At 44.1% G+C, this 13,551-nt stretch overlaps 1 protein-coding gene across 1 annotated transcript; it reads right to left on the bottom strand.

The window, feature by feature from the left end:
• Nucleotides 1-12,084: 12,084 nt before the first annotated feature.
• On the bottom strand, nt 12,085-13,183 carry LOC119327475 (agamous-like MADS-box protein AGL80). Its single transcript, XM_037600576.1, has 3 exons — nt 12,502-13,183; nt 12,197-12,214; nt 12,085-12,161 (listed from the first exon to the last, which is right to left on the bottom strand). The coding sequence occupies exons 1-3, from the start codon at nt 13,181-13,183 to the stop codon at nt 12,085-12,087; spliced, it is 777 nt and encodes a 258-aa protein (XP_037456473.1).
• Nucleotides 13,184-13,551: the final 368 nt, after the last annotated feature.

Below are 13,551 nucleotides of genomic sequence, written 5' to 3'. Positions count from 1 at the left end.
GTCATCGGGCTGAACGTGTGCTCGAACTCGGAGGTGCCGTAGTTTCGGTGCTTGATCGGTTGGATCGTGAAGACGTACGACTACTTCCTCTACGTCGTGTCATCGCTTCCGCAGTCGGTCTGCGTTGGGTACGTAGACAACACTCTCCCCTCGTTGCTATGCATCACATGATCTTGCGTGTGCGTAGGAAATTTTTGAAATTACTACGAAACCCAACAATGGTATCAGAGCCTAGGTTATTTATGTTGATGTTATATGCACGAGTAGAACACAAGTGAGTTGTGGACGATACAAGTCATACTTCCTACCAGCATGTCATACTTTGGTTCGGCGGTATTGTTGGACGAGACGACCCGGACCAACCTTACGCGTACGCTTACGCGAGACCGGTTCCCTCGACGTGCTTTGCACATAGATGGCTTGCGGGCGACTGTCTCTCCAACTTTAGTTGAACCAAGTATGGCTACGCCCGGTCCTTGAGAAGGTTAAAACGGAGTCTATTTGACAAACTATCGTTGTGGTTTTGATGCGTAGGTGAGATTGGTTCTTACTTAAGCCCGTAGCAGCCACGTAAAACATGCAACAACAAAGTAGAGGACGTCTAACTTGTTTTTGCAGGGCATGTTGTGATGTGATATGGTCAAAGCATGATGCTGAATTTTATTGTATGAGATGATCATGTTTTGTAACCGAGTTATCGGCAACTGGCAGGAGCCATATGGTTGTCGCTTTATTGTATGCAATGCAATCGCGATGTAATGCTTTACTTTATTACTACGGTAGTGATAGTCGTGGAAGCATAAGATTGGCAAGACGACAACGATGCTACGATGGAGATCAAGGTGTCGCGCCGGTGACGATGGTGATCATGACGGTGCTTCGGAGATGGAGATCACAAGCACAAGATGATGATGGCCATATCATATCACTTATATTGATTGCATGTGATGTTTATCCTTTTATGCATCTTATCTTGCTTTGATTGACGGTAGCATTATAAGATGATCTCTCACTAAATTATCAAGAAGTGTTCTCCCTGAGTATGCACCGTTGCCAAAGTTCGTCGTGCCCAGACACCACGTGATGATCGGGTGTGATAAGCTCTACGTCCATCTACAACGGGTGCAAGCCAGTTTTTGCACACGCAGAATACTCAGGTTAAACTTGACGAGCCTAGCATATGCAGATATGGCCTCGGAACACGGAGACCGAAAGGTCGAGCGTGAATCATATAGTACATATGATCAACATAATGATGTTCACCGATGAAACTACTCCATCTCACGTGATGATCGGACATGGTTTAGTTGATTTGGATCACGTGATCACTTAGAGGATTAGAGGGATGTCTATCTAAGTGGGAGTTCTTAAGTAATATGATTAAATTGAACTTAAATTTATCATGAACTTAGTCCTGGTAGTATTTTGCAAATCATGTTGTAGATCAATAGCTCGCGTTGTTGCTTCCCTGTGTTTATTTTGATATGTTCCTAGAGAAAATTGTGTTGAAAAATGTTAGTAGCAATGTTGCGGATTTGATCCGTGATCTGAGGTTAAATCCTCATTGCTGCACAGAAGAATTATGTCCTTAATGCACCGCTAGGTGACAGACCTATTGCAGGAGCAGATGCAGAAGTTATGAACGTCTGGCTAGCTCAATATGATGACTACTTGATAGTTTAGTGCACCATGCTTAACGGCTTAGAATCGGGACTTCAAAGACGTGTTGAACGTCATGGACCATATGAGATGTTCCAGGAATTGAAGTTAATATTTCAAGCAAATACCCGAGTTGAGAGATATGAAGTCTCCAACAAGTTCTATAGCTAAAAGATGGAGGAGAATCGCTCAACTAGTGAGCATGTGCTCAGATTGTCTGGATACTTCAATCGCTTGAATCAAGTGGGAGTTAATCTTCCAGATAAGATAGTGATTGACAGAATTCTCTAGTCACCATCACCAAGTTAGTAGAACTTCGTGATGAACTATAGTATGCAAGGGATGATGAAAATGATTCCCGAGCTCTTCGTGATGTTGAAATCAACGAAGGTAGAAACCAAGAAAGAGCATCAAGTGTTGATGGTTGACAAGATCACTAGTTTCAAGAAAAGGACAAAGGGAAAGAAAGGGGAACTTCAAGTAGATTGACAAGCAAGTTGTCACTCCCACGAAGAAGCCCAAAGCTGAACCAAAGCCTGAAACTGAGTGCTTACACTGCAAAGGAAATGGTCACTGGAAGCGGAACTACCCTAAATATTTGGTGGATAAGAAGGATGGCAAAGTGAAAAAGGGTATATTTGATATACATGTGTTTGATGTGTGCTTTACTAGTGTTTATAGCAACCCCTCGGTATTTGGTACTGGTTCAGTTGCTAAGAGTAGTAACTCGAAACGGGAGTTGCAGAATAAACAGAAACTAGTTAAGGGTGAAGTGATGATGTGTGTTGAAAGTAGTTTCAAGATTGATATGATCATCATCGCACACTCCCTGTTCTTTCGGGATTAGTGTTGAACCTAAATAAATGTTATTTGGTGTTTGCGTTGAGCATGAATATGATTTGATCATGTTTATTGCAATACGGTTATTCATTTAAGTAAGAGAATAAACTGTTGTTCTATTTACATGAATAAAACCTTATATGGTTACACACCCAATGAAAATGGTTCATTGGATCTCGATCGTAGTGATACACATATTCATAATATTGATGCCAAAAGATGCAAAGTTAATAATGATAGTGCAACTTATTTGTGGCACTGCCGTTTGGGTCATATCGGTGTAAAGCGCATGAAGAAACTCCATAAAGATGGATTTTCGGAATCACTTGGTTATGAATCATTTGATGCTTGCGAACCGTGCCTTTTGGGCAAGATGACTAAAACTCCGTTCTTCGGAACAATGGAACGAGTTACTGACTTGTTGGAAATAATACATACCGATGTATGCGATCCAATGAGTGCTGTTGCTCGTGGCAAGCATCGTTGTTTTCTGACCTTCACAAGATGATTTGAGCAGATATGGGTATATCTACTTGATGAAACATAAGTCTGAAATAGTTGAAAGGTTCAAAGAATTTCAGAGTGAAGTGGAAAAATCATCGTAACAAAGAAAATAAAGTTTCTGCGATCTGATCGCGGAGACAAATATTTGAGTTACGAGTTTGGTCTTCAATTAAAACAATGTGGAATAGTTTCACAGCTCACGCCACCTGGAACACTACATCGTTATGGTGTGTCCGAACGTCGTAACCGCACTTTATTTGATATGGTGCGATCTATGATATCTCTTTACCACTATCGTTTTGGGGTTATGCATTAGAGACAGCTGCATTCACGTTTTAAAATAGGGCACCATCTAAATCCGTTGAGACGACACTGTATGAACTATGGTTTAGCAGTAAACCTAACCTGTTGTTTCTTAAAGTTTGGGGCTGCGATGCTTATGTGAAAAAGGTTTCATCCTGATAAGCTCGAACCCAAATCGGAGAAGTGCGTCTTCATACCCAAAGGAAATTGTTGGGTACACCTTCTATCACAGATCCGAAGGCAAGACATTCGTTGCTAAAATGGATCCTTTCCAGAGAAGGAGTTTCTCTCGAAAGAAGTGAGTGGGAGGAGAGTAGAACTTGATGAGGTAATTATACCTTCTCCCTTATTGGAAAGTAGTTCATCACAGAAATCAGTTCCAGTGATTCCTACACCAATAAGTGAGGAAGTTAATGATGATGATCATCAAACTTCAGATCAAGTTACTACCAAAACCTCGTAGGTCTTCCAGAGTAAGATCCGCACCAGAGTGGTACGGTAATCATGTTCTGGAAGTCATGTTACTAGACCATGATGAACCTACGAACTATGAGGAAGCAATGATGAGCCCAGATTCCACGAAATGGCTTGAGGCCATGAAATCTGAGATATGATCCATGTATGAGAACAAAGTGTAGACTTTGATTGACTTGCCCGATGATCGGTGAGTCATTAAGAATAAATGGATCTTCAAGAGGAAGACGGACGTTGATAGTAGTGTTACTATCTACAAAGCTAGACTTGTCGAAAAAGGTTTTTGAAAAAGTTCAAGGTGTTGAATACGATGAGATTTTCTTACTCGTATCGATGCTTAAAAGTCTGTCCGAATCATGTTAGCAATTGCCGCATTTTATGATTTTGAAATTTGGCAGATGGATGTCAAAACTGCATTCCTGAATGGATTTCTGGAAGAAGAGTTGTATATGATGCAACCGGAAGGTTTTGTCGATCCAAAGGGAGCTAACAAAGTGTGCAAGCTCCAGCGATCCATTTATGGACTGGTGCAAGAATCTCGGAGTTGGAATATACGCTTTGATAAGTTGATCAAAGCATATAGTTATTGTACAGACTTACAGTGAAGCCTGTATTTACAAGAAAGTGAGTGGGAGCACTACAACATTTCTGATAAGTATATGTGAATGACATATTGTTGATCGGAAATAATGTAGAATTATTCTGCAAAGCATGAAAGGATACTTGAATAAAAGTTTTTCAAAGAAAGACCTTGGTGAAGCTGCTTACACATTGAGCATCAAGATCTATATAGATAGATGAAGACGCTTGATAAGATTTTTTCAATGATTACATACCTTGATAAATTTTTGAAATAGTTCAAAATGGAACAGTCAAAGAAGGAGTTCTTGCCTGTGTTGCAAGGTGTTAAGTTGAGTAAGACTCAAAGACCGACCACGGCAGAAAATAGAAAGAGAATGAAAGTCATTCCCTATGCCTCAGTCATAGGTTCTATAAAGTATGCCATGCTGTATACCAGATCTATTGTATGCCATACCACTGAGTTTGGCAAGGGAGTACAATAGTGATCTAGGAGTAGATCACTGGAGAGCGGTCAAAATTGTCCTTAGTGGAATAAGGATATGTTTCTCGATTATGGAAAAAGGTTCGTCGTAAAAGGTTACGCCGATGCAAGTTTGACACTAATCTAGATGACTCTAAGTCTTGATCTAGATACATATTGAAAGTGGGAGCAATTAGCTAGAGTAGCTCCGTGCAGAGCATTGTAGACATAGAATTCGCAAAATACTTACGGATCTGTATATGACATACCCGTTGACTAAGATTTTCTCACAAGCAAAACATGATCACACCTTAGTACTTCTTGGGTGTTAATCACATAGCGATGTGAACTAGATTACTGAATCTAGTAAACCCTTTGGGTGTTGGTCACATAGCGATGTGAACTATGGGTGTTAATCACATGGTGATGTGAACTATTGCTGTTAAATCACATGGCGATGTGAACTAGATTATTGACTCTAGTGCAAGTGGGAGACTGAAGGAAATATGCCCTAGAGGCAATAATAAAGTTATTATTTATTTCCTTATATCATGATAAATGTTTATTATTCATGCTAGAATTGTATTAACCGGAAACATAATACATGTGTGAATACATAGACAAACAGAGTGTCACTAGTATGCCTCTACTTGACTAGCTCGTTAATCAAAGATGGTTATGTTTCCTGACCATGAACAATGAGTTGTTATTTGATTAACGAGGTCACATCATTAGTTGAATGATCTGATTGACATGACCCATTCCATTAGCTTAGCACCTGATCGTTTAAGTATGTTGCTATTGCTTTCTTCATGACTTATACATGTTCCTATGACTATGAGATTATGCAACTCCCGTTTGCCGGAGGAACACTTTGGGTGCTACCAAACGTCACAACGTAACTGGGTGATTATAAAGGAGCATTACAGGTGTCTCCAAAGGTAGATGTTGGGTTGGCGTATTTCGAGATTAGGATTTGTCACTCTGATTGTCGGAGAGGTATCTCTGGGCCCTCTCGGTAATGCACATCACATAAGCCTTGCAAGCACTGCAACTAATATGTTAGTTGTGAGATGATGTATTACGGAACGAGTAAAGAGACTTGCCGGTAACGAGATTGAACTAGGTATTGGATACCGACGATCAAATCTCGGGCAAGTAACATACCGATGACAAAGGGAACAACGTATGTCGTTATGCGGTCTGACCGATAAAGATCTTCGTAGAATATGTAGGAGCCAATATGGGCATCCAGGTCCCGCTATTGGTTATTGACCGGAAACGTGTCTTGGTCATGTCTACATTGTTCTCGAACCCGTAGGGTCCGCACGCTTAAGGTTTCGATGACAGTTATATTATGAGTTTATGAGTTTTGATGTACCGAAGGAGTTCGGAGTCCCGGATGAGATCGGGGACATGACGAGGAGTCTCGAAATGGTCGAGACGTAAAGATCGATATATTGGACGACTATATTCGGAGTTCGGAAAGGTTCCGAGTAATTCGGGTATTTTTCGGAGTACCGGGGGGTTACGGGAATACGGGGAAGAGTATTGGGCCTTGATGGGCTTTAGTGGGAAGAGGAGAAAAAGGCTGCGCCCCCCCTCCCCTCTAGTCCGAATTGGACTAGGGAAAAGGCGGCCGGCCACCTCTCCTTCTCCTCCTATTCCTTCTCCCTTCCTCCCCTCTTGGTGGACTCCTACTAGGACTTGGAGTCCTAGTAGGACTCCCTATCCTGGCCGCACCTTTGCCTTGGCCGGCCTCCTCCTCCTCCATCCTTTATATACTGAGGCAAGGGGCACCCCATGAACACACAAGTTGATCCACGTGATCTATTCCTTAGCCGTGTGCGGTGCCCCCTGCCACCATATACCTCGATAATACTGTAGCGGAGTTTAGGCGAAGCCCTGCTGCTGTAGTTCATCAAGATCGTCACCACGCCGTCGTGCTGACGGAACTCTTCCCCGACACTTTGCTGGATCGGAGTCCGGGGATCGTCATCGGGCTGAACGTGTGCTCGAACTCGGAGGTGCCGTAGTTTCGGTGCTTGATCGGTTGGATCGTGAAGACGTACGACTACTTTCTCTACGTCGTGTCATCGCTTCCGCAGTCGGTCTGCGTTGGGTACGTAGACAACACTCTCCCCTCGTTGCTATGCATCACATGATCTTGCGTGTGCGTAGGAAATTTTTGAAATTACTACGAAACCCAACATTATCGACGTCGACGGAACCCAATATAGCCAAAGTGTAGTCTTTAGGGGTTTTCAACGTCGACGGAACCCAAAATAGCCAAAGTTTTAGTCTTTAGGGGTTGTCGACGTCGACGGAACCTAAAATAGCCAAAGTTTTAGACTTTAGGGGTTGTCGACATCGACGGAACCTAAAATAGCCAAAGTTTTAGTCTTTAGGGGTTGTCGACGTCGACGGAACCCAATATAGCCAAAGTGTAGTCTTTAGAGGTTGTTGACGTCGATGGAACCCAATATAGCCAAAGTGTAGTCTTTAGGGGTTGTCGACGTCGACGGAACCCAAAATAGCCAAAGTGTAGTCTTTAGGGATTGTCGACGTCGACGGAACCCAATATAGCTTTTCCATTCTATCTATCTATCTACTCCCTCCGTTCCAAAATAGATGACTCAAGTTTGTACTAACTTTAGTTAAAGTTAGTACAAACTTGAGTCATCTATTTTGGAACGGAGGGAGTACCTATCTATCTATCTACATCCATGAAACAAAGATGACAAAACTTCTTAACTTCACCATTCTATGAAGCATATATGAAGTCCAACTAATAGATCCACACAGAACATAACCATAATAGATTCTTACAGCAACATACTGGAGTTCAACATAGTTCATAACTTCTAACAGACCCATAATTCAAATAGGAGTTCAACATACTTAATAGATTCTTACAGAACCATACACACATACAGAACAGATCCACTGATACTACTTCACAAAAGTTCAGCTAAGCAGCCTCTTCATCTTGTTCATTCATCCTAGATGGCCTGGATCCCCTTCATCTTCTGCTTGTTCTTCTCCTCTGCGTTCAACATATCAGCAATCTGAAGCTTGAGCTGAGCCCTGTCTTTAGTGAGCTTGTCATGTCCCTTTTTTAGATCACCAATGTGATCCTTCAGCTTCAGATTCTCTTGGGTGAGCTCTTCCTGAGACTTAGTGACTTCATCAACCTGCATTAGCTTTAGATTCTCTTGCTTGAGCTTCTCCATAGACTTAGTTAGTTCTTCAACCTGGAACTGCAAGTTCCTCATGGCTGCACTATGCACTTCCTTCTCTTTCAAATGGTTGAACTTCATGTTCCTGATGACAGTGCCTTGGGCTTTTGTCAGGTTCATCAGGACTTCATACTTCCCTTGCAGCTTGAATATCTCTGCATCTTTCTTCTCCATCTCAGTCTTCATATCTGAGACAACTGAGTTGGTCACCTCAGCTTTCCTCTCCTCTGCACTCTCCATCTTAGACTGCAAATATCTGAAATCCAGCACCCTATCCTCTTGGGCATTCAAAAGTTGATGAACATCTTCAACTAATTTTTCATAGTTAGCCTCCAGTTTATTTTTTTCTTCTGTCAAATTGTGAATAGTGAGTGAACTCTCCAGGTTATCCTTCCTCCTATCACTCCTACTATCTTGATACATTTCCCATAGCTTCAACAATGCATTCTGCATTGTAGGAGGCCACTCTGGCTCAACCCATTCAACAGAGCCACAGTTCTGACCTTCCTGCAATATATTCAGCACCTATATTTGTTAAAGGATTTGATTGTAAAGAACATCAAAACTACACTAAATATTACAATTAAAGAATATGATCTTAAGTAAAGAACTAAAGAACAACAGAACTAACTAACTAAAGAACAACACATCATGTGCACGGCAACCAAATCACATAGCCCATATTATTTAATCATAACAAAAAGTACATCAACTATAAAGCACTCATAAAGCACTAAACTATCAGGATCAAAGCTTAAACAATGCTGTGCACTCGAAACTAAGCTCTTGGCCACATATTAAATTAACATATGCCTACTCCAATGACCAGCATTAGTGCATCAGTACTAGTAATTGAATAAAGAATGCAATCAGAAGAAGATAATCTAACTTGGACCAAACTACTACTAATTAAAAATACTGTGGGGCTACTACCAACTCATTTTAATAAACAGGACATAGAAAGTGCAGAATCTTACTTTCAGAGGACAGGCTAAGAACCTCCTGCCCGTGTCAAATCCCTCAAAGGCTACATGCCTCTCACATGGCAGCCCATGGTGCTGGCAGGGAACAATGATCTGTAGTAGCAAAATGAACCAAAACCCCCCAAATCAAAGATCAAATCCCCAAAGCAGGAACACTAACCCTAACCCTAGCTAAACCACTAACCCGGTACAACATGCTGTCGTCGTCGGAGGAGTTCATATACTGCAGGCTGGAGTAGTCGTCGCTGCTCTCATCCTCGTGGACCATGGCACGGTGGCGGCGGGGGAATGCGCGGCGGTCGGCGGCGAATCGGCGGGTGAGAGCTCGAGCGGGGCGAGGGCTAGGGTTCGTGGGGAGTGAGTGAGTTGGGTTCGAGGGGCAGTTGGGTTCGACCAGGTAGACCGACCGAGCCGGTTCGGCGGCTGGTCAACTGACTGGTGGGGCCGGGTTGTCAGATACAGCGTCAATACAGAGTTATACGCGGCTTAGCCCGTATTGCAACGACTAGCGTCAAACGTGGTACTGACTTGTAAAAAATCTGAATAGTGGTACTGACTCGTTACAGCTGCCCCAAGCGTGGTTCTTCCCTGCAACTAACTCTGCCCATATGCCCATCCTTGTTCCTGACATTTTATCTTCTTTGGTGGCTAGCGATCTAGCTGCTTCTGCTTCTGTATGTTAACAAAGTCAGGTGACAGTTTAAAAAAAATAGAAGAGGTGCAGCGATGAGACGTGCATGCCGTTGGAGATGGGTGCTGAGAGCGTGGCCAAATATATTATTGTTAAGGTGATTGTTACGAATGACCCGTAATATTTGGTCCATTGTTAACAACGTTGGATGGGGAGGAGAATCAACGGCGCACAGCTCAGCAAACCGTATATATCCTCCCGGACCTGATACGAAGACTTTCCCAGAACGATCGCCGCCGCTGCTGTCGCGTCGACCTTCGGCGCCTCCTCATGGGTCTCTGCGTCGGCAAGTCGACCTACGGCGGCGATTTTCCTTCCTCGCCGAGCTGGCGGGAGCTGCCGCCAGAGGTTGCCGGCCTCGTCCTCTCCCGCCTCGCATCCCACAACGACCGACTGAGCTTCGGCGCCGTCTGTCGAGACTGGCGCCACGCCTTGCGACACCAGCGCTCATTGCTGCGGCCAGCCTTGCCGTGCATCAACCTCGGCAACGGCACGTACCGAAGCCTCGCCGACAACAAGAAGGTGCGCCGCTGCTTCCCCACGCCCAAGGGCTGCCGCGCGGGCGCCTGCTTCGGCAATCTGGTCCTGTACCGGCACAAGAGCTCTGGCAGATTCTTCCTCCGTGACCCATTCTTCGGCGGAGACACGGGTGCCGCCATTGAGATCTCCACCAACTACTACAGAAGGTCCACTGTCAACGGCGGCGGCGGCGATGGCGATTTCGTCACCACGAGTATGAAGGCGAGCGTGCGCATGAAGATGCTTGTGTGCTCGTCTTCGTCTCCTCTCGTCATCGCGATACTCCCCCACTTTTCATTCAGCGCCCCGGTGTCTAACTCCGGAATCCAATACATTGGGTACACGAACTTTGCATGCCTCTCACCGGACCAGCAGATCCGTGGTGCATGGTCACCTATCCCGTGTCATGATCATTATGGTTCTGGCTACAAGGACATTGCTTTTCACCATGGAAAGGCTTTTGCTCTCACCAGCTCGGAAGAGCTCTTCTGCCATGAATCATTCGTTGCCAACAGAGAGAATCATCAACAGATGGATCAGCCTCTCGTCAACCATGTCATCAAGAAACAGCGGGACATGTATGCCAACTACTACCTGGTCGTATCATCCGATGACCAAAAGCTACTGATGGTGCGGTGGAGGAGGAGCCGTACTGATGTCTTCGTGTTGAATCTGTGTGTGTTTGAGGCAGATTTTGACAAGGGTCATTGGTTGGAGGTGAGGGACTTGGGAGAACAGGTCCTCTTCGTCGGCAGGAATTGCTCCAGGGCATTTGCTGCAGGCCGAGCCTCGTCGGAGCACCATGATCAGATATTCCAAGGAGGTAACCGTGTGTTTATTCTAGGCACCGAGTGGAAGCGGGCATGACCATTGATTGAAGCTGCCAGCTGCGACCCCCACAATCTCAGCTATTGCGTGTATGACATGATCAGCGGCGAAACTAGCCTCATCTCACTTGACGGAGCTTCCTACAAGCAAAAATCTGTGTTGGGCTGGTTCTTCCCCTAGGAGTATTATTCTCCTCACAAGAGAATTTTTAAAACGGTCAATATTGATATGTGCTGTTTATTTTGTTTAATCCAATTGCTGGTATTTACTATTGCCTCTTCGAAGGTACGCTATGTTTCAAGAACTTTTAATTATCCTTGTTGACAATAAGATTGTCAATGATGAATTTTTGTTTGCAGAAAAAATAGACAACTCATCATGTTAAAACGCTTAAGGCATAGGTATATTGTAGCCTTCAATTCTTTATATCGTGTATATTGAAGATCCAAACAAATATCAATCTGATCCCAGTGATCTGAATTAAGATTCTGGAGTATCTGTTTCCACGTTTGGGCTTTGGCTGACAAGACGAATGTGTGTCCATATTTTCCCACATTATCTGTATGCGGTAACTAGCAGAATTCGAGACAAAGGTAGCACATGTGGTTGATTGTGAATTTATAATATGATCTCTTGACCCAAGGTTGATACTGATCGATCAGGCCTACCTACATCTACAATGCTAAATTAGTTTCATTAGGTTCATTGTATAAAAAAACTGTGTTATTTATATCTAGTGTTGCAGCCATTGATACATTTCTCTAATAATTTGGTCAAATATAAAAGGTTTGATTTACCACCAAAAGAAAGTTTGATGTACAAAGAAGATATAACTTCAAAATTTTGTAGCAGAGGAACTGTAAAGACATAATTTAACATAATAATCGATACTTCTAGGCTCCAATATGCGTGCGACACACATGTTTGCGTGCGACACACATGTTGCATCCTCCATAATAATCGGTTCCAACCTGCTCCAATATGAGTCTAATTTATTGATCCTTAAGGCTCGCGAGAATCTGCAGGAGGATATGCCTGTTGCTCTGGGTAGTGATCAAAGCTATACCTTCCATTAGCTTTGTGCAACTCATCCAACTCCATTGGACAGTAGTATCTATGTCCAAGAAGTGGCCTGCAAATTCTTGCAAAATATCTTCAGTTGTAAATTGCTATAGTCAATAACAATATCTTCATTGCCACTTGGTCGATTTCTTCTTGTTTCAACCCTTCCAATATATAATATATATTTGCATTTCTTTTGCAATGTATAAATTTCAGGAATCAACGGATCTTTATTAATTTCTCAAAAAAATACTCCTACTTGAGCCTACGTACATAGTATATCCATCGACACGAGGCCTTTATTTTGATGCCAACACTATTGCACACGGTCTCCTTATACGCGAGGAAAATGCGGACCTCGATCAGCCCATGCAAATCCCACGGCCAAGTTGCTGATCTGCGTCACATCACCATCGGCGTTGCCACCGTATGCTGCGCTGTCGACGTCAGGTCCGGGCTTGACAACCTCCGTAGCCCAACCTTGCAGTGGTGGGCCCTCGGCATTGACGTCGGCGCCGATGGCAGCGCAATGCAGCGGATCAGCATGCCGCCTACTCTTGTTTGAGGCGATGCAGTCACTGACCTTCTTCATATAGTTATCCGCCATCCAGCCCAAGCTGGCGAGCTGCTCGATGTTGAGGCCGGCGAGGCTCTGGCGGTGACCGACCAAGACGTCGTGCAGCAGCACCTTTGTCTCGAGCCGGTGGCTGTCGCATCGCGCCTTGGAAAGCTGCTCCTGGAGCTTGCTGATGCGCTCCCGGATGTAGTCCTCTCCGCCAATCTTCTTCTTGCACCGGTCGAGCTCCGGCGTGGACCTGAAGCGGTCTATAACGCGCATCGCCTCCGGGACAGACGGATACACCTCGGGCACCTGCGATGACTCGCCCTCGGGGTAGTACATTACGTAGCACACGTCGACGCCGCACAGGGTGGACAACTCGCGGGCCTTCTTCTTCATCCCGATGCCGCGTTTCTTGAACGTCGCCTTCCGGGTTGAGCCGTGGGCGATGTACTCCATGTTCACCTTCTTGGGAGCCATGCATGTAGGTAGGAATCCAAGTGAAATTGTTGGTGTGTTTGCCAGATGAGGGGATGGTGGTGGTCTTATAGGGGAGTATCAAATCGAATGACAAGAGTACAATCATTCACGTGATAATTGGAAAGTAATTATTCTGGCAGATACGACGATCGCCTGCATTAATGTTGTATAATGCACAGTTAGCGGAAGCATATATTCTAGCCTTAATTTTCGTTTATATCAATCTGATCCGTGTGATCTGAATGAAGATTCTGGAGTGTCTGTTTACACTGTTCGTATTTCCCCTCTTCATCTACACGTGGTACGTGGTCGATTGTCAATTTGTGATACGACCTGTTGATCTCAAGTTGATACTGATCCATCAGGCA

The sequence above is a fragment of the Triticum dicoccoides genome, chromosome 7A, assembly GCF_002162155.2.
Source record: "Triticum dicoccoides isolate Atlit2015 ecotype Zavitan chromosome 7A, WEW_v2.0, whole genome shotgun sequence".
In the NCBI taxonomy this organism is placed as follows: Eukaryota; Viridiplantae; Streptophyta; class Magnoliopsida; order Poales; family Poaceae; genus Triticum; species Triticum dicoccoides.
This window is presented reverse-complemented; position numbering and strand designations above follow the sequence as displayed.

What these genes read in the sequence shown, in the direction of transcription:
- LOC119327475 (XM_037600576.1), bottom strand. Translation starts at nt 13,183, where the DNA reads ATGGCTCCCAAGAAGGTGAACATGGAGTACATCGCCCACGGCTCAACC.